This window comes from Aulonocara stuartgranti (genome assembly GCF_965226115.1).
Source record: "Aulonocara stuartgranti genome assembly, chromosome: 5".
Classification (NCBI taxonomy): Eukaryota; Metazoa; Chordata; class Actinopteri; order Cichliformes; family Cichlidae; genus Aulonocara; species Aulonocara stuartgranti.
Genome location: NC_138943.1, coordinates 6,413,848 through 6,435,140, shown reverse-complemented (window position 1 = coordinate 6,435,140; position 21,293 = coordinate 6,413,848). Strand labels below are relative to the sequence as shown.

Here is a 21,293-nt window from a genome sequence, read left to right as displayed (position 1 = left end):
TGCTACTGATGCTGAAATATTGATAGATTCACTATGATTTTATTAGAAACCAAAAAGGGAATGTAAATTACAACTTGAAGTTACAATAGAAGAAAATTAAGTCAAACACGAATGCTAATAGGAATCATTCTACTGGAACTATAAGTATTAAAATTAAATTTAATAGCAACTGATCTGATTCAGGTATTTTGCTATTACCACCCTTAATCTCACTGCTGCAAATGCATTCTCTGAAACCTAATCTCCAGAAGGCAATGGCTGAATGGCAGAACAACCTTGTCAACTTGAGAAAATCCTAACATCCTTGTGGGATTCACACACATCCCTGTGCCAACTCATTAAAGTCAGCTTTTATATTTCTGGCTTCATTAAACCTCCTTCATGCCAAAAAGTTCAAATCATTAAAAAAATGAACACTTGTCTACGACATTAATAAGCAGGTCCAATTTATCTGAGTCACGAACTGTCCAGAGTCCAAAATTTTAATCATTGTGGAAAGCAATACAAATGTGTTTGTCTTTTCAGAAGACACACATTGATACCTCACCAGTTGTCTTCTTAAGGTAGAAAAAACCACAGGCTTCGACAAGGTAGCAATTGGCAACAATCGATTTTATTGAATGCTTTTGAGAAAATGAAGAGCACCAGTCTACACACAGTAAAGCGTTCAAATCAAGAGCTGCACCTAATCGACTGGGTGGTGTAGATTTTCTTTGTAAATCATTCAAAGTGCTGGATACAGTTGTGACATATTTGCTCACTTTCCAAAATAAAAAAGAGAAATATTGGTCTAAGAGACTAAAATAAATCCATTTAAAGAGCAAGTAAAATGTGTAGAAAATATTGCACTGCATATTTGTTGTCTAAATGTCTGTTTCTGTTTATTTCTTTAGTGGAATGGGTTCAAGATCCTGTCAGGACCACCATAGTCTCTTCAGGCGGCACTAGTCTCTCTGAACGTCAGCTTAATCTTATATAAGCTCTTTATTGCTCAGCAGTGCTCGTTCTCTCCACAAATCTAAGGCACACTGTTCCACCTGATAACAACTGATACTGTAGGTTGACCAGTTTGCAGACAACACGGACACATGTTGGACAGGCACATAGTGCCATCTGATGGATTAAAGAAAAAATGAAGCATTTGTGCTCTGTGGCTACAGTCTATTGTATCATATGCATGAAATTAAAGGTACAATCTGTCAAAAATTATTAACTCTACATTTATAAATAAAGCATTGGTAAGGAGAGGGAAGTCAACCCTGTAATGTCAAGGGTATCATATTTGTTATGAGTTTTTGTGAGTCTTAAAGACTCTTAAAGACTTAAAAGTGTGACTTCTAAGCAAGAAATTGCACAAAAATACTGGATTTAACAAAAATAGTGTAAATTAAAGCTCATATATGCAATATAAGCTCATATATGCACATTTATATTTATTTATTTATTACATTTTTCAGAAGGTTAAATACACAATCCTGTTTCAGAAAATGTGATTTTTTTGGCAATTATTTCATGGTACAGTCTTTATATGGTTAAAATAATGTGGTGCACATTTGTTATATCTCGCTAAATAGTTCTTATTACATTACTTGTTCCATTTGTTTTCATTGAAATATCTTGATTATGCAAAACACACACTCCTGCTGCTTTTTCATCATGTATTCAGTTGATTTACTCGGTGCTGCAAAATATTTAATATCAAATTTGTCACACTATGAAGCACTGACTAGCTTAATAAAATCAAAATAAAATCAAGCTATGGGTGGCATACATGGCTTTAATGCCAAACCTTTCACATCATTTAGTTTTTGGAACCTAATTTATTATGAGGCTGGAGATCATAAAGTACCACACTGAGACACTCATTGTCTCTTTTTTTTACAGTAAAAAACATGCAGTTTTCCCAAGTCAAGGTATAAACATATACATAATAAATTAACATTAAGTTGGCCACTATGTGTTATAACTGTGATATTATGTCATTGTGTTTATGGTATGGATTTCAAATAATTTAAATACGCTGAGTTTGATAGTTGGTTTGACTGGGAGTAAAAAAGACGAGTGTCACACAACATTCAGACAAGGCAAAGGAGGGAAAATCCTTTATAGAACAAAAACAACAAGCACCTTCCTGTCATCAAAAATCTTTTACACCCTGTCACCTGCTGCTGAAATCCATGTAACTTTGAGTCAGGTGGCATCAATTTCCCTTTGTGTGGCACTACATTGTACTCGGTTGCACTTTGACAGAGATATCAATCAAGTGAACCTCACACATATATACATTATAGAATAGAAATGCTATACGGACTGTAGTGTTCTAAAAATGCAATTGTTGCGTCTCCTCGAGGGCAGGAGGGGATAACACAACAACTCCGGAAACTCGGTACAGGTGTTATGAAAAAGGTTTAATGGCAGCGCTCTCACAAAATAAATAACCCAGACTCAAACAACAAATGTGGGGGAGAAAGGGACAGTTAGGTTGTGCCAAAAAAACCCCACCAAAAAGACAAAACCAAAACTTAGCTGAGCTATTATCCTAGAAAAGCAAAAACAAGAGGGAAAGACCCTAAACCTCAACTCAAAACAAGCTCAAAATTACATGGGTGGCACCAACCTACTTACCTAGTGTTTCTAACAAAAAGACTCAAAATCACAAAAAGGAAATGCTAAACAATAAAATTTTCACCTGACTCGAATTTGAAGAAAATCTTTCATAAAGCTCCATGACAGTTATATTCTGTTGTTTGTGCGTCACTCATGTTTCGTGCTACAAATGGACACCCATATTTCTAAACTTGGAAAATTGCACAAATGCCCTGATGTATTACAATTTCAGAACTTCATTTTAGCTATCACACCATGCCGTCAATGGTGTCAAGCTTCTGGGGATGCACAGCTTCACTCTGCTTCTTTTCCTGCTGCTTGCACTCTTGCTGGTAATCTTTGAGCACCGTCACTAGCTCGTCATGCCCAAATTGCATGGCATCATCGACCGGTAGATTCCCCCACCTGCAAGTGATGGAGAGGCAATTCATAAAACTATGGATGACAAAATCCAAGAGTATACAAACTGTGGTATTAACATCGTGTGCTGATAAATAATTGGAAAAGTTTAGTTGATGGAAAAAGGCTCTTTACAATGAAGTAGTATGACAGTACAGGGTTAATGTAATCAATTGATTATAATTAGAATTATATACAAGGTATTTATCTCACCTGTCTTCTACAAATGGATCAACTTTGCAGGTTTCAGTGAGGAATTTTACTACATCCATGTGACCTAAGAATATAATTTTTAAAAAGCAAAAAAACCAAATTGTCACCATTGACAAATTAATCTAGTAGCACCACAGAATTAGAAATGGAGAAGAAAATCTGCTAAAGTAAAAACAAAAAACAATAAATATGTAATTACTAATTCCTTCTATTGGAATCCAGCTCAGAATGGCATTTAGGAATCTTTGCCTTTTCCCTTTTGGAAGAAAACTGCTGTTACTTCCATGTTAATCCTCGAAACAAATAGTTTGCTTACGAGGCTCTTTTCAAGAAAAACGTTACTGCTGTAGTCGTGGCAGCGGAGTATTAAATCTGTGCTGTGAATAAACTAACATTGCAACAGAAGACAAATAATCTACCATATGGTGCTCTGTAAGGGTTTATGAGCTGGTTCATTAGTGGCTTATATAATGTGAGCCAGAGGTACTGAACCTCTACTGTTAATCATGAGAATAAACAAAGTGAAAACTTTGCGCTAATTACTGCTGTGAGCATCAAAACAAACGATTTAACAAGTTTAAGTATTTTTGTATCAGTCAGCAATGAAAAGAAATGACAGAGTGAACAGACACCATTCTTTTAACTGAGAGAAGACAGTGGATAGGTAATAAAGGTTGTTTTTATCTGCTATACCAACCAATCATCATTAAAACTGAAATCTGCAACTTTCTGCATCTGTTATCTTACAATTACACCAAGTTTTCTTAAACATCTATGACAAACTTTTGTGTTGTAGCAAAACTTTAAATGTATGTTGTTTGGATCAAAGTCATGATTAGTTTGATCTCAGATGATGACTTAAGCTAACTGCACTTGTTTTGAAGTCATTAATTTAAAAATAAATAAGTAAATAAAAAAATGACCGAATAAGTGTAAAATTAGCCTGAACTTATGACGCTTACCCTCAGCTGCAGCAACATGAAGCGCTGTTCGAAAATCATAGTCTTTGAGGTCCATGTCCATGGAAGAAAGTGCAAATCTGCAAAACAAATCAGTCAGCTACTTTCAAGTGCTCCATTATTCACAAGGGGTCGCCGCAGCGGGTAGCCCTGCATGTTTGATTTGGCAGATTTTTTCACTAGCTGCCTTTACTGATGCAACCCCAAAGAGATTTGTATCTCCTCCCTGAAACAAATTGTGGATTCCACACTTGTCTTATTAAAAAAGAAAAAGAAAAAGAGAACTCTTATTGGTCTTATACTCTATGCTCTGATTCTGTACTAGGTATAAAAGGTCATTTTGTTCACTACACCTTACTAGTAATAAACATTGTTGAGGTAATTTGATCCAGGGCCTGTTTTAGACATTGTGAGGGAAATGTTTTATAGAGGACAGACAAAATCAGGAGTCTCGATTATCTACCTTCTCAGTGCCGATACATCTCCACTGTAGGCAGCAAACAACAAGTTGAAAACAGACTTGTTCTGCAAAAACACCACAGAGCCATAAACATGGAGGCTTAGAGCACAGCGCATATTACATACAGTACCAAACAAAATACGAGCAACTCACCCTGTCATCTCCATCCTGTCTGCGAGGGTCCTGTTTCTTTACAAAGTGCCTCAAGTTGTCGTAATTGTGAAAATTGAACACTGACACAAGTTCCTAAGAAAACAAAAACAGTATGATTTAATCTTTAGGGGGGGAACAAAAAAATTATTTATTCTGTTTTGTTCTGTCAAAAAAAAATAATTAAATATTAAAAAACAGAATATAACAGCCACAGAATAAGTCAGGTTTATTAGACATTTTGCACTCTGTAAAGCAACTACAGACACATTCTGGGGGAATATTTATGGTATTAGTCGAAGCCAGGCTTCTGGCTTTAAGACAATGTCGATAGTGTAATGACTGCAAATTATTTATCAAACTAAACTGGTTATTACTGTAATCATCATCATCTTTTAAAAAATTAAAGCTTCTACCGTAAGGCCTGAAGTATTGACGACTTCAGAGCCAATTTAAACACGAGAAAAATATTAGAAAGGCCAGGATGTTCTACTTGCATTAAAAATTCAAATTAAAACATTAACGTGAAAAAACAAAACATAAGTGGTCTAAATATAATAAAACAGAAACTATTTTCTTGCCTGACAGAAGTGTATTCCTCGGACACTGTTTCCAACCCTGTCCAGTGGAGGAGACCAGCACATCACTCCCATCACATTGGGGATCACCAACAGAATTGCACCGGATACTCCTGATTTTGCAGGCAAGCCCACCTGTGAGATGAGAACGAGAGGCTGAATGTGCCATTTGTTCTAGGTAATGAGATTATTCCTATTTTTGTTGTGACACAGTGAAGTGCTTTTTCCATCACATCCTGCTGTTACTCACATGAAAAGCCATCTGGCCGGAGAAGTCATACATGCCACAGGAGTGCATGAGGCTCAGGGTGTTTCGCACAGCCTCAGTACTCAGGACACGCTCGCCTGTAATTGGGCAAATTCCCCCATTGGCCAGAGTGGCAGCCATGATGCTTCCTGACTCACAGGTTACCTCAATGGAGCAAAGCTGAGAGGAATAGTCAGTTTATTATTGAAACTACTGAATCATTTTTCATAAATAAAAGGCTGCAAAAGACTCTTTTTATTGACATTTTACCTGGAAGTAGAAGTCAAGGGCATCGATCATATCTGCTCCCAGAGGAAAACACTGGTGAGTGAAATATTATCATCATGAGTATCTGATTGACCAAAGTAAGCAGAATATTTATCTGAAACTTGGCAATTTGGTTTCATGAAAATTAAATAATATAAAAACCTTATTATAAATGTGGAATATGACTGCTGAGTACCTGATCAAAATATACATTTTATAATAGGTTAAAATGGATAAAAATACAGTATTTAGGTTTTAAATGTTAGCTTTTCCTTGTCATGTGTGTCATCTATTGAGTTTCTAACATGACCTCATGCGGACATTGCTTGAGTTGTCCAACATATTAAAAGTAATACGACCATTGCTAAGGAAAAATCAGTAGTTCTTGGAGGTTTCTGGCTGGCTTCTGATTTGTGTCCTACAGGCCTTATTCATTTGATCCTTCATTGTCACCATGATTGTCACACATCATAAAATGGCAAACAAGTTAATGTCATTTGGTTAGTGCTAACTTGTCTGCAAACCTCAATGAGACACTCAGTTGATCAATTAGTCATTACTTTCATAATAAAATCATGGATGATTAATTTTGATTGTTTTTAATTACTAAAAGATAAGTACTATCAAGTTGAAACTTTTAAATTCATATATGTGAGCTTTAGGAAATGTTTTTTCTGAAACTGACCTTCTTCTCTTTCATGTAGTATCCAATGGCAAAATTCCTGTCACCTGTTTCTTTTTCTGACTGGAACCTGAGACAAAGAAAGAGCAGAAATCAATATAAAAAAAACATCAATAATGCAATAGGTAGTGGACTAAACCCAAAACACAGTAAGTCTTTCCATATGGAAAAGAAATAGTAAAAACATATATGATTTACTCATGAAAGTGGCCACTTTCATGAGTAAATCATATATAAATCATATAAGGCTTACATGATTTACTCATGAAAGTGGCCACTTTCTCATTACTTTCATATATTTTTTTAGTAAGTATACAAAACATACAAGTTTCATTATATAATTTTCCAAGGGATCTTATATGTGTTTTCACTCTTGTATGCTTTTCATACAAGTTTCACACAAGACAGATATAAACTTTATAAGATTTATATATATATATCTTTTCCATATGGGTTTTCACTCATGCTTGTGCTAAATGGAGGCAAATAAATACAAAATACTCCAACTCTATTTTGAAATGCACTCACGTGGCATTGCTGAATCCTACATATTCTTGGCCAGCCATCTTTTTCACAAACTCCATAACCTGGAAAAAAACATCTGTGCTTTTTCAGCATACCTCTGAGCACCAAAATAATAAGCCTACATTTTTATATTCATGGTCTAAACAGAGTAGAAAACTGGAGGTACATTACTTACATAGTCAAACTTTTCTGCCTTATTTGAGTGAGGCTGAAAACAAGGAGAGTCGCTTGCTTGTGTAAAAACAAACAGTACTGAGTATAATTGCCACATTCACTCAGCTCCTGCATTCAGAAGCTGGTACCAATTGCACAGTATAAAAACACGAATGTGTTACTGATTGCATGATTTAGTATCCTATTATCAGCAGTAAGAGAAGAGCAGGTAATGATCATAAACCAAGTGGTCCAACTTTAAGGCAAACATTAAATATGCTATAGAACATCACAAATTTTCATGCAGTAAAACATCTGATGCATTAAGTTGTTTTTAAATTGAGTGCATAACTTTCTACTGCAAAGTACCATTGCTGCAAGAGTCTTACTCAACAGCAGGGTAAACACAGTTAGTTAGTGCATATTTTAATATTAATTTCTTTATTTAAGAGATTTGAGCTTCAAAAATATATAAAATCTGCAACTAACCTTTTGCTGCCACAGTCTTTCACTAAAAAGAGAGTGATAAGTGTTTATCTGTCTACCTTGATAAGAGAGCTGATCAAAATGGCTCCAGCATTCACCATGGGATTATGGGGCTTCTCTATGAGACGGGACAGTAAGATAAGACACAGGGTTGAAGACAAATTCTTTATGAAATAATGATTTTGTACAAAGGACTGAAATCAATCTCTATAATATGTGAATCAACATAAGAGTTGTGGTCTGAAGTTTATATACACTTGTTATAGTAATTTGGGGATTTTAATGATTTCTTTGCACTGCTGTTTTTCCAGGGTAGAATGATTGTACAGCAAACATCTTCAATTATGTAAAAAAAAAACAAGAATTGGGTACACAAGATTGCAATTATTGTGGATTTTCTCTAATTCAAACAACATCAAAAATATATATGCAGGTTCAAACATGCATGCTGCCCCCACTCTTAACAAATTGCACCTCAACCAGATGCTTTTGGTCACCATCAACATGCTACTGGGAGGACTGGATTTTTGACCACTATTCTTAGCAGAGTTCAATGCTAATGTTCAACCCAATGAGTGTCAAACAAATTCTTTTTATGCTGGCAAAAAGAGACTACAATACCACTTGTAGCTTACTAACAAAGCTAATAGGGCTTGGCGTTGTCAGGTTAAAAGGCACTGTAGAAGCTTCAACAACAGTTATTTAAAAAATTTAATTTGGGCCTGTATGTATACTTTTTAACCTTTTTAGATTAGAGAAATTACAAAGTATATTCAAATTTGTGCACCGAATTCTTTTTTTAATAAAATATTTTCATATTTTCCAAAATAAAGCTGTACAATCATTCCACCTCTTCCAAAAGAAGAGGTCAAAGAAATCATTAAAATTCCTGAAATTACCACCAAACATACATGCTCATGATGGGTATATGTAAATTTCTGACCACGAGTGCATATTTTAAAAAAAGGGTCCTGACAAAATTCCTAATGTGCATGAAATATAATCTGAATAACAGAATAATATTTGTACCAAAAAAGTACTGCAAAAACAAATTTACAAAATGTCTTTAAATGTATATTGTGTTACCAATTTTTTTTTTTTGAAAAGGGCAACCAATAAATATTTGTTCTTTTTTTTTAACTGAAAAACAATTACAAACACTACCTTGTTACCAAAATAGCAACTAATCAGTTTATTACATTTCCTTAATTATTACTGGTGTAAAATTTGACTCGGTGGAACGGAAATGGCCTGAATTTCACAGTATTTCTCAGAGAAGGAAACCAGTGTCAGTGACAGTTGTGAAGGACCTAAATTCTGTGTCAGAGTAACACAGCTAGATTTCTTCCTTGATATTAAGCAGAAGAATAAAGAAACATTATGATAAAATTATTATGAGAATATAAATTCGGGTTTCATCTGGACGAAGACATTGTTCATCCAGTCAGTTTAGCACTTATGCAGGAGTAAAAGGAAACTAAGATACATGTTATGTGCTGTGCTAGATGCCTCATAACTAGATTTCTTTGAACTTCAGGTGTCATTTCCGCGCACTGATTGCATTGATAGATTTTTATAATCCAATAGGAGGTAATGAGGCTTTACATACCTTCATCATCAAGTGAAAGCACATTGAACTTGAGTCCACTGGGCTCCATGCCAACATAGCGGTGAACCTTCTCAGTTTCTGACTCATGTACGGCAATGGCATACTGCAGGGGCTTCACGCAGGACTGCAGGCAAAACGGCTGTTTGGTGTGGCCTACTGAGTGCCTGCAAAAAGAAAACAGAATAGACCTTTAGAGCCTACACAATCTTGAAAATAAAGTGACAGTCATACTGAATGTGCAGTATCACTTTAAAAAAAAGTATGAACTATGTTTAAGTAGAGACTGAGAGAACGCTCATTTATATTTGATTCACCTTCTGAAATCTGTAGCAAATGCACTGTGTATGAAGATTATAAGACTGGAACTAAAAATTATATTTTGATTACAGAAATGTGTATCAGTAAGTCTGTGACTCAAAATTGGACAAAAATAAAACAAAGGTACAGCAAAACATTAGGCTGATGTTCTGCAAAATTTTTTCACATGAAATTGTCTTACAAAGAATATGTCAAATCAAATAAATCTAGTTACACACTAGACAAGAAGAATCTTTGTTTCCAGCTGTCATTCAGTGATAGCTGGGAAATCACAATCTAATGAGGAATCTCATAATATATGAATAAAATAGCTCTATAAATCTCTACAAATCTCATAAAAGACTCTCATTTCATTTATTCAAATGTTTAGTTCCTACCTCTGTCCGTCAACTGTACACAAAGACACACCCCATAGCTCTGGGCTGAATTTAGCCAGTTGGGGAATGTAGTCTGCAACCTGCAGTCACAATGAGAAACACAGTTAAAGTTAAGACAGAAGTAATGCTCATTCAGAAGTAATTGTTAGAACTAATGTTAATGTAGTAGAAGAGATTCCTTATTTACTCATCAAGTATTATGTTTAATGTGTGCAGATATTGGGGCAGCAGGATGAATTAGGAGAAAGCTTTACGCAGCAAATAAACCATCATAGCATGGAAAACTAAATTAGGAAAAGTTTACCTTCCCATCACTTTGCTTCTGCACTTTTTCGTAGATTTCATTTATTTTCTGTACAAACAGGTCAAACTCAGGGATGATAAACTTCTTCCTGAAGGCCTGGATTAGCAGAACAATGTTTCCTCCTACACATCTAAGACAAAAACAGCATAATGCAGAATTACTCAAGAGCCCTAAATAAAAAGAAAATACTTTCATTGCGTGTGTGTGTTGTTTGTGTACCTGTTTAGACATCTTTGTGGGGACCAAAGAATGGAAGTTTACTATACTTGTGGGGACCAATAGCCCGGTCCCCACAAGTCTGAAGGCATTTCAGATTCAAAATGCGGTTTTAGTTAAAGAGATACAATTGGGTTATGGTTAGGTATTAAGAGAGTTTTGTTTAGTTTTCTTTTCATAAAGCTCTGGTGCGCGGTCCGGTTAAGGGTTAGGGTTAGGCATTTATTTTTGATGGCTAGTGTTAGGGTACGGGGCTAGGGAAAGAAAAGCATTATGTCAAGTAGATGTCCCCACAAGGATAGGAGTACACACACGAGTGTGTGTGTGTGTGTAGCCTCTAGAGTAAGTGGAAGCCAGCAGCTGTCAGTTTTCATTAAGTGTGAGAAGCTGTTCCTTTGATCAAAACGACAGTAAATAAAACTGACATGTCCTGACACAGACTTTCACACATCCATGTTTGGGATGGATCTTGATGAAATGCATGTATTTAATTATGACATTACAATGTGTGTGAATTTATTACTGTATGATAAATCTAACATTCTTAAGCTATACCTGTACGTATTTGCATTACATTATACAGTGTATCAGTTTTTCAATTTATTATTTATAAAGAAAAAATCTGTATGCGCACAATTTGTGACACCAGAAGCCTTAAAAATTGCATAAAATGTTGTCCATTTAGTTCCGACTTCTTCTACATTCTATAGTTCCACCTTATCATTCTTAAACCTGTCTGAATGACTGAACATAAAGTACGTGGAAGACAAAAGAAGAGAGAAACAATTACGCATAACATCACATACAACAAATCCTGTACTGAAATGGATTGTTAGTGGAAGGTCAGGCTAAAAATAGTTTGGTCTCATGCCTGCACCTGCTTCCTCATGCATGGAAAACAAAACACCATGGACTGTCACAGCTAAGATAGCCCTCTCTGAGGGATAGTGTAACGAAGATTAAGTCCCACAAAAAAACAACAATAATTGTGGGAGAAATGTAAAGTTAAATTTCCTGTCAACTGCCGCATTAGATCCATTTTTCTTGGCCACTGTTGCCCTTTAGAGTTTGCTAAAAGTTATTCTGTGTGCCATTTTCTTAACTTGATTTCTGACTTGCTAAACTGACACACAAATGACAAATCATGGGCTTATCCACAGACTGCATTGGTTTCACAGAGTGGCATAAGAAATAATACTAATAATAAAAAACAAAACACAATAAAATAACCAAAACAACAAAAAAAACTAAAAAAAGGGAGCAAAACTATATCTCCAGCAGCCGCAGGACTAACAGTTAAATGTCAGCACTTACAGGCAGTTCACCGCGAGGGTCGACGTACTGAGTGTAAATAACCCTAATGCAATGAAACTTAGCCTCATTTGATTTGTAGTGATCAAAGACATAAAGCGTTTACCAGCAATGTAAACCATTTTTCCAAATTGAATCACACTCTGTAGACAGAGGCAGCTGTGGCTCAGGCTCTCTGTCCAATAACCACAGGGTTACTGATCTGATCTCTGTGTCCTAATTGTAAAATGCTTTGTTTATTAAGTTAAAAAGTGCACACATTTCCAGCTAGACCATGGGTATAAAACTTAAGGCCCAGGGGCCAGAATCGGCATAATGGACAGCTTTGGAAAACGTGAAGGGGTTATAAATGTTTGTATTTTTAACTGTATTTTAATAGGTTTTGCAGCATTTTATGCTTTTAAAGACCTCCCCCGTCACAATTTATATTACACCACAGTAATTAAAAAATATATGAATATTTAAATAAGAGAAAAGTTCCTGTTTTTTAATACTGACTTTACATTGAATCCACAAGAAAAGAGCATTCTCTGTGAATTAAGAGAAACTTTCTGTTTTGTTATTGCAGGACAGTCTGAGCAATTAGCTACCAGAAATTCTTGTTTCCTGTCTTGTGAAAGATTTCTTTCAATTATTTCATCTACTACACCACCATTACTATGTCATGTGGAAAATCTAGGACTTACTGTGTAATTCCACTTTTTTCTGACATTATTCTCAGAGATTAAATGTGTAGTTAAACTTTTTTTTTACATTGTTAGAAAAGAGAATTTCAATGGTTAGGCCTACTTAAAATCAAAGTGATATAAAATAATTATCCAGACTTTCCTCTATCTTCTACTGGTTGGACTTCAGTAGAAGATAGAGGTTGTCTTTTAAACAGTTTGCATTTGTAAAATTTACAAGATATGGGGGTTATCATGGTCTACTACAGTGGAGTTGACTGTTCTCTTGTCAGTGGGAAAGGCACAGGCTTTCTAATCACAGTATATAGTTATATTCATAACGCCCTGGCAGTAAACCTGTATATACAAGACCATGGCCCCCAAATTGCTCCAGAACCAAATTGCAGGAAAATACAAAAGAAATTCTTTAATTAAATTAAGTTTTGGTCAGACTGGATTCTTTTTAGTTTAATTAAAGAATGATTAACTGACTCATTTCCCAATCATTTTGAACTGCCTGTGTGCTTTAGAGGTGCTATTGACATAAATTTTCTTAGCCTTGAGAAACCGCTTGTCACCTGTGGAAAAGGTCTTTGTCCATCATCACCTCGCCAACAGATTCCTTCACGGCCTCTCGGAGCTTCTCCATGCAGTCTTTAAGGCGAGGATCGGATGGGTGAAGGCCATTTTTTTTCAGTGCCTGCAAATAAGAAGTTGTCAGCATTAATGTCATTGCACACCGTATGTACAATTAATAGGATAGTATATATTCAGTAGCAACAGTGCATATAAAGTAATGTACAGATGATGTCTGCTTACTGCTGTAAAGTATGAGATGGGCACTTGCTCTTTTCCCTCTGTGATGGTGTAGAAAAGCATGTTTTCCACTCCGGAACCAGATGGCTTTGAATGCATATTCCTGGTGAAGTGAAGAGCACACTCTTGAAAAGAGGAAAACAATCAAAAGAAGTGTTGGATTCCCTTAAAAAAAACACAACAACAACAAATAAAAGACAAGATTGCTTTTATAGCCTACACATGCTGCACACACAGACATAACCACCTATATGGAGGTCCATATGGTGACTGTTCTCTTCCTCCTATAGTTTCTCTGTGCCCATAACACAGAAAACAACTGCTTATGCACAAATAATTATATACCAGCATATGGCAGATAATAGTTAGTGTGGAGGCGTTCTGTTTAAACGAATTCACACCAGTAAGAAGGTGCTGATTCTCACCAGTTTAGCACACACATACTTACATTTTCAGATGCAAACGATCTCGTAGTGCAGGGGATCGTCTCTGAAACTGAGTTATTGATTTCGTGCCCAAACAGCATGCTGGTTGCACGATGAAAACCTTCTTCGCCACATCTGTACTTTTGACCACCAGTTGAGCAGAGTTTGACAGGCGCAGCGCGTTCAGGAAATGCATGGCTGCGACAAACGGCACAAATAAAGCCTTCGCGATAGTTCGTTCAGGATGAAATCAACACAGATAACCTTGCTGTTATTTTCTGAGCTGGACGCCAGCTGATCGTGCGAGGTTGTTGACTCACCAGCTTTAGGCTGAAGTTGAAGTTTTGTTACCTTCATGTGTCATCGGAAAGGTGGGACTGTTTTTTTTACAAGCCCTTTACAAGTACAGTTCATTTACTTGGAAAAAAACATTTAACTTAAAATATATAGAGATCTCGACTACTTAAACAGCACAACAAGAAACAGGTTTATAATTTTAAAACAGCCTAGAATGTGTCACAACCCACAACTCCACAAATACTCGTTTGAAGCGTGGTTAAAGTTTTACAAGGAGCATTTGAAAGCAGCAGAGTCTGCACAGGAGCCGGTCAGAAGCTAGAAATAAATTTCCCAATCTGAAACTCCAAAGCTGTTGGAGTATTAAAACGCGCATAAGAAAGAAATATTAATATTTTACGCATTACTTAACTGCTTTTGCAACATTATGGGGAAAAAAAATCTAATGTTTATAGTACGGCAATTTTAAGCACTTTAGTTCTGAAACTTTCATGCGATGTTTTAGCACCACCTGGTGGATTTTCCAGTCAGTAGGTTTGAATGTAATGTGGTGTACATTTATAGTTGGCTAGCAATGTGCCAGAATACTGAACCCAGTTCTGACGAAACATATTTTTTTTTCTTGTTTCTTCTAGTGGTTCAGATGACTCACTCTATCTGCTTCTTTGCATTAAAAAACATAAAACAGTAATAATGTCCCTCCATCATGGTAATTAATTCCATCTCTGTCAGTTGAAAATGTCCCGGAGCTACTGAACTGCATTTAGAAAGTATACAAAATAATATAAAATAATGTTTAAAGAGCCAACAATAATACAGTCATACACAACTTAAAAACACGACAATCACACACATACAGTGGGGCAAAAAAGTATTTAGTCAGCCACCGATTGTGCAAGTTCCCCCACCTAAAATGATGACAGAGGTCAGTAATTTGCACCAGAGGTACACTTCAACTGTGAGAGACAGAATGTGAAAAAAAAAAATCCATGAATCCACATGGTAGGATTTGTAAAGAATTTATTCGTAAATCAGGGTGGAAAATAAGTATTTGGTCAATAACAAAAATACAACTCAATACTTTGTAACATAACCTTTGTTGGCAATAACAGAGGTCAAACGTTTACTATAGGTCTTTACCAGGTTTGCACACACAGTAGCTGGTATTTTGGCCCATTCCTCCATGCAGGTCTTCTCGAGAGCAGTGATGTTTTGGGGCTGTCGCCGAGCAACACGGACTTTCAACTCCCGCCACAGATTTTCTATGGGGTTGAGGTCTGGAGACTGGCTAGGCCACTCCAGGACTTTCAAATGCTTCTTACGGAGCCACTCCTTTGTTGCCCGGGCGGTGTGTTTTGGATCATTGTCATGTTGGAAGACCCAGCCTCATTTCATCTTCAAAGTTCTCACTGATGGAAGGAGGTTTTGGCTCAAAATCTCATGATACATGGCCCCATTCATTCTGTCCTTAACACGGATCAGTCGTCCTGTCCCCTTGGCAGAAAAACAGCCCCATAGCATGATGTTTCCACCCCCATGCTTCACAGTAGGTATGGTGTTCTTGGGATGCAACTCAGTATTCTTCTTCCTCCAAACACGACGAGTTGAGTTTATACCAAAAAGTTCTACTTTGGTTTCGTCTGACCACATGACATTCTCCCAATCCTCTGCTGTATCATCCATGTGCTCTCTGGCAAACTTCAGACGGGCCTGGACATGCACTGGCTTCAGCAGCGGAACACGTCTGGCACTGCGGGATTTGATTCCCTGCCGTTGTAGTGTGTTACTGATGGTGACCTTTGTTACTTTGGTCCCAGCTCTCTGCAGGTCATTCACCAGGTCCCCCCGTGTGGTTCTGGGATCTTTGCTCACCGTTCTCATGATCATTTTGACCCCACGGGATGAGATCTTGCGTGGAGCCCCAGATCGAGGGAGATTATCAGTGGTCTTGTATGTCTTCCATTTTCTGATGATTGCTCCCACAGTTGATTTTTCACACCAAGCTGCTTGCCTATTGTAGATTCACTCTTCCCAGTCTGGTGCAGGTCTACAATACTTTTCCTGGTGTCCTTCGAAAGCTCTTTGGTCTTGGCCATGGCGGAGTTTGGAGTCTGACTGTTTGAGGCTGTGGACAGGTGTCTTTTATACAGATGATGAGTTCAAACAGGTGCCATTCATACAGGTAACGAGTGGGGGACAGAAAAGCTTCTTACAGAAGACGTTACAGGTCTGTGAGAGCCAGAGATTTTCCTTGTTTGAGGTGACCAAATACTTATTTTCCACCCTAATTTACGAATAAATTCTTTACAAATCCTACCATGTGAATTCATGGATTTTTTTTTTTCACAATCTGTCTCTCACAGTTGAAGTGTACCTCTGGTGCAAATTACTGACCTCTGTCATCATTTTAGGTGGGGGAACTTGCACAATCGGTGGCTGACTAAATACTTTTTTGCCCCACTGTACAGTGCATGAGTCTTCATATATGCATATTTCTTCTCATTTAACTGCCGTGTTCATGTTGCCCATAACTGTAGCTCAGCCTGTAGACATTGTTTCAGAGCAAAGCTTTATTTATTTTCTTTCTGTATGCAGCCCGTTCTCACTCCCGTTTCAGCAGCATGCCCATCCTTGCATTCTGACAAACACAGTTTCTTAATATTAAAATGTTCTTTATTTAGGCTTCCATGGTGAACAACATCCATAACAAGCACATTAAATAATAGCGTTAAAACACCCAACAAACAGAATAATATGCATACGGTAAACTGTATGAGTATTTTTGTGTTGTCTAGAAGTGTCAAAGAGACATTACAGAGGAAAAAGACTTTTCTATGGTATACACTTATAAATATAATAACAGTAATTTCTAAAGTTGTCGTATTATCATCGCATGGCCAACTCTGATAAGGAAAATAGATCAAGAAAAAAAAACTTTTTTAATGTCAGCCTCCTTATTGCGTCAAAATGACATAAAGTAGGTCATCCCAAATCAGACGCTCTTTGAAGGACGTGGAAGCACGAGCTTCAGTGCAATATCAACTACAAAGGAAGGCATGTAAGAGAGGGGGATCCAGACAAGCTTGGCATCCCAGCCAGCACTGTATCTGGTGCGAGGGTAGGCAGCAGAGAGAGCGTGCTCCATGCAGTTGGTCACTTTAGTGAGGTCAGAGTCGCAGACGGCATTCATGATCAAACGCTGTATATTGACATCTTAAAAAGAGAATTATGTATCGTGACCAGAGAGTAATTTGTGATTTTTTTAAGCCACAGTAAACTTGCAATTTCCAAGAATCCTTCATTCTTATCTGATGTTCAATGATTTATTTTTATACTTCATTTTTTTTAAAAGCACGCAAAGATATTTTTGGATTAACATGTTATGTATGAATCTTGGAAGTCACTTCTCAATAGGTGACTTTTTATATCTAAAATTAACAGTTACATTTCATTCCTAGTGTATCAAAGCAAAAAACAAACAAACAAACAAAAACGAGTCAAAAAAAATCAGTAAGAATGTGACACAATTGACCTATTCTGCATCAATAAAATGCTTCAGATGGTCCACGGCCCATTGTACTTACATTTATCAAGGTATTTGTCTCCATAGCTGGCCTTTACTTCAGGGCTGAGTTGGTTCCACAGGCGATGGAGCTCCCTCTCAATGGGTTCGAGGCTCGTTACTGCAGTCTTGAAAAACCCGGGCTCAACGATACATACCTTAATTCCAAAGTAGTGGATGTCTCTCCTGGAAACACAGATATGCTCTGTGTGTTGCTTTTTCATAGCAATAACAAAACCTCATCTAATTTTGAGCACCACTTTCTAACAGGTCACCATTCACACATGTCCTGCTTTATATCTGCTTTACAATTTATTTGTGAGATATTAATAAAAATATTTGGATTGGTAGAAAGGCCAATCAAATGGCCAAATGGATTGGCCATCTGCATTTAAGCCAAAAAATGAGTCTAAAAATCTCTACTTGTCATTAGTATTCCCTTACAGTGCGGGCTTTCTTGATTTTCTGAGAGTGCAAATGAGTTCTTATCAATTGTTTATAACTGATACATTGTATTCTATTACTATCAAATACTGTTGAATGACCTACTGAACATTAGTAAAGTCTTGAGTTTCCACTTACCAACTAATATTCAGGTTTATAGATTTAGATGGTTTCAGTGCTAGCTCTATAACACAGGCTGCAAGCTTTTCATTGTCATTAATGAAAACATAATCAACTACCTGGCAGAAAAAGAGAGTTAATGTAGCTATGTGAGTCAGTGAGGGCAACAAACATTTCCCCCCGTTTGGCCTCAGAACCAAAAATCCTTCTCTGAGGCACGCTGTGGCCAAATTAGGTCTATTTGTACAATTGGTTAGATGGTGTGCATTTTTAGTGCACTCTGTAATTTACTGATGGTCTTTTTTATCACTGAAAATGTAATAAAACTGTATCACCCATGCTAACTTTCTAATTATGATACACTGTCTGTCTTTCTAAATAAGAAACGAGTACCAACTGGGTCCTTAAGCTAATATATATGGTTGCAGCAGCCCTTTAAATGAGTCTTACCTGAGGCAGTCAGAGAAAGATTCTACTGCAAACTTGGAAATGCAGTATCCACCACCATTTGCTGCCACTCTACCAAGCACTGATGCTACATTTACAATACGACCACGAGCCTGTTTGATGAGGGGCAGGAAGGTCATTGTCATGGCAATCACTCCATTCATGTTTACTTTCAGTGTGCTGTGGAAATCCTCCACTTTCATCCACTCGGATGGACCCATGGGTAATGAACGTCCAGCATTGTTCACAAGACCCCAAAGTCCTACAAAGCAAATAAAAAGACAAAACAAGGAAAACATGATGCTGTGTTTTGTTTACAGGCGTGCCTTGTGTGATCTAATAATGTCCTACAATCGTATATGTAACTGTAGGAAATCATCTCTCACCCTTATCGCCAACCTCTTGCTTGGTCCACTCCATTGCTTTTTCAATGCTATCCTGACTGGTCACATCCAGCAGGACAGTCTTCAGATAAGGCCCTGCCACTCTTTTCAGATCATCAGCTCCCTTTTCTGTGAGACAGCCAGCTAGTACACGGAAACCTTTACGATCCAGTTTCTTACACAGCAGGTTTCCAAACCCCGTGTCACAGCCAGTAACAAAGACATACTTATTTTTGAAATCCTCAATCTCCAAGCTGTCTCTGTAGAGCCACCCGACAATCCACAACACAATGAAGGTAGCAGAAATGTATAACCAAGCATTTTCCCTAAAAGAGATCAAATAATATGTAATAAGAATGTTAAGTATTTGACTGTCACATCTGCATCCGTGAGTATGGTAAGGTATGACTACAGGTAGCAAAGAAATCAAGAAGTCAAAGTTTAGTTTTGGTATTTCTTACCCTAAAAGGTCATACACAAACTGTGTATCCATGATGTCTTCAGGACTAGAAGTAGTTTTTCAGTCACTGTGAGAACTTGATGCCTGCTGAAATAACATGTTAGTATGTACTGACATGGGAAGCTCTCAAATACAGTTTTCAGAGAAGAGAATGTAAATCAGAAATACATTGATACGTTTCAGGAATGTTGCAAAACCGATTTTGTCTCAATTCCACAATAATTAGGTTTTTATTGAAGCTTTATATTGTTTTATTTCATCTTTTTGACAGCTATTTGACACAATGAATTTGTTCAGTGAGAGCCATAATTGAAGGGTGCCCCTAATGCAAAACTGCTTTGGCTGCTCTGGGCATGTGATAAATCTTTGGATAATACTCTTAAGGAAGAAAGAAAAGGCATTTGTGATGGAGTAAAACCCAGTGAGTGGGGGGGACGAAGACATGTTTTTGAAGCATAATTTTAATACCCGTAACGGATCTGCTTGGGATTGCTGAAAACTAATTAGTCTGCAGGCTTATTATTGTAACAAAAAAACTTCTGTGGCTTAAGGTATCCAAAATATTTATTGTGTGGAAAAACTAATACTTGTAAAAAAATCTTGTTACATTTGGGATAAATTAAGTTAGCAAGTAGAGTTATAATTACATTTTCTGAACCAGAACACTCTCTCAGAAAGAGAGAGATGTCAGTGCAAGGTTTATGCTACAGCTGCCCTAAATTAACAATATTGGTAATTACCAAATTGATTTCTTATGTTTCTGTAATCGTTATTCCACCAGTGTGTACAAGCTCTTTCACCGTAATGATATTTTTAATGCTAGAATATAATTATTTTGGTTAACCACAAATGTTCAAATTTGCTGTTTTACAAAAAAAGCAGAAAAAAATAATAAACCACATTATTATTTTTGATGCCAAATTACAGTAATTTTCCAACTGAATGCTAAATGCTTGATTAATTTTGTGACTTCTCAGGGACTTCTCTAGTGTTCCATTTCAAATTTGGGTACAAAACCATGAAATCAGTTTGCTATTAGCCTAATAGCAAATGACAACATATCTTTTTTGTTTTTAACTGGTTTTTGACAGATTTCTAAAATGTTTTCTTGTTTTTTATGACATGTGGTTTACTAAATTTGCTAATAACTGTTTAAATCTCAATCAGTGTAAATTTATAATCAGATAAAACTCAAAAGTCCATTTCTGCATATCTTGAGTTTTTAATATTCACATTTAAACTAATTACTTTCTTTGATTAAACTGAAGTGGTGAGTAAAACACAAAACTGTGTTGTCCTACCTTTTTATCTTTTGGGAAGTGATGGCGCTCCACACGTTGTCGCTCCTCTTCCCGTTCCCTTTCTGGTTATTCTCCTGTCTTAGTTCAGCTGGTTGGACAGAAGCTTTATCCCTGTTGTTTATCCCTTTAGACTAGCCCGCTACTGGTAATCCAGCAACGCGTAACCATTTGGTTGGTGTGTTTAAAAAAAAGGTGGTGGGAACGAAACAAACAAAAACCCTTTTCTGTGACGTGCACTTGGATTTCAAGATCTTCTTAAAGACATTTTAACATGTTACGTCAGGTCCTTTCAAATGGTGCACCACAAAGTGTATACAGTATATATTTTCAAAGCCTGAAGGTTCCTAGTTTATAGCGGCATGAATACTTTGTGTTTTAAGAGTATTTATACAAATTGTGATAATCCTGTAGGACCAAGCATGAGTACAATCTGTGACTGCCTCAGTTCACCTGACAGTTATATCAGTAATAAAGCTCATACAGTACTCTTTTAACAGTCTCTATGACCTGCG

The 21,293-nt window shown here is 36.7% G+C and overlaps 2 protein-coding genes across 3 annotated transcripts; both read right to left on the bottom strand.

Moving 5' to 3' along the window:
* Positions 1–2,074: 2,074 nt before the first annotated feature.
* Positions 2,075–14,367, bottom strand: gls2b (glutaminase 2b (liver, mitochondrial)). Its single transcript, XM_082533761.1, has 19 exons — positions 14,088–14,367; positions 13,791–13,965; positions 13,346–13,445; positions 13,105–13,226; positions 10,335–10,464; positions 10,031–10,110; positions 9,336–9,499; positions 7,786–7,844; positions 7,263–7,295; positions 7,091–7,149; positions 6,566–6,632; positions 5,884–5,934; positions 5,617–5,793; positions 5,370–5,501; positions 4,792–4,884; positions 4,642–4,703; positions 4,182–4,258; positions 3,220–3,283; positions 2,075–3,012 (listed from the first exon to the last, which is right to left on the bottom strand). Exons 1-19 carry the CDS (start codon positions 14,122–14,124, stop codon positions 2,856–2,858), a joined length of 1,839 nt encoding a protein of 612 aa, XP_082389887.1. The 5' UTR covers positions 14,125–14,367; the 3' UTR covers positions 2,075–2,855.
* Positions 14,368–16,736: 2,369 nt separating this feature from the next.
* rdh5 (retinol dehydrogenase 5 (11-cis/9-cis)) lies at positions 16,737–20,940 on the bottom strand. 2 transcript variants are annotated; one of them, XM_082532338.1, is made up of 6 exons: positions 20,782–20,940; positions 19,482–19,567; positions 19,024–19,346; positions 18,641–18,899; positions 17,649–17,812; positions 16,737–17,277 (listed from the first exon to the last, which is right to left on the bottom strand). In XM_082532338.1, exons 2-6 carry the CDS (start codon positions 19,511–19,513, stop codon positions 17,057–17,059), a joined length of 999 nt encoding a protein of 332 aa, XP_082388464.1. In that variant the 5' UTR covers positions 19,514–19,567; positions 20,782–20,940; the 3' UTR covers positions 16,737–17,056. The 2 variants fall into 2 exon arrangements, with proteins under 2 accessions (XP_082388464.1, XP_082388465.1); XM_082532339.1 differs by having other exon boundaries at positions 19,482–19,564.
* Positions 20,941–21,293: the final 353 nt, after the last annotated feature.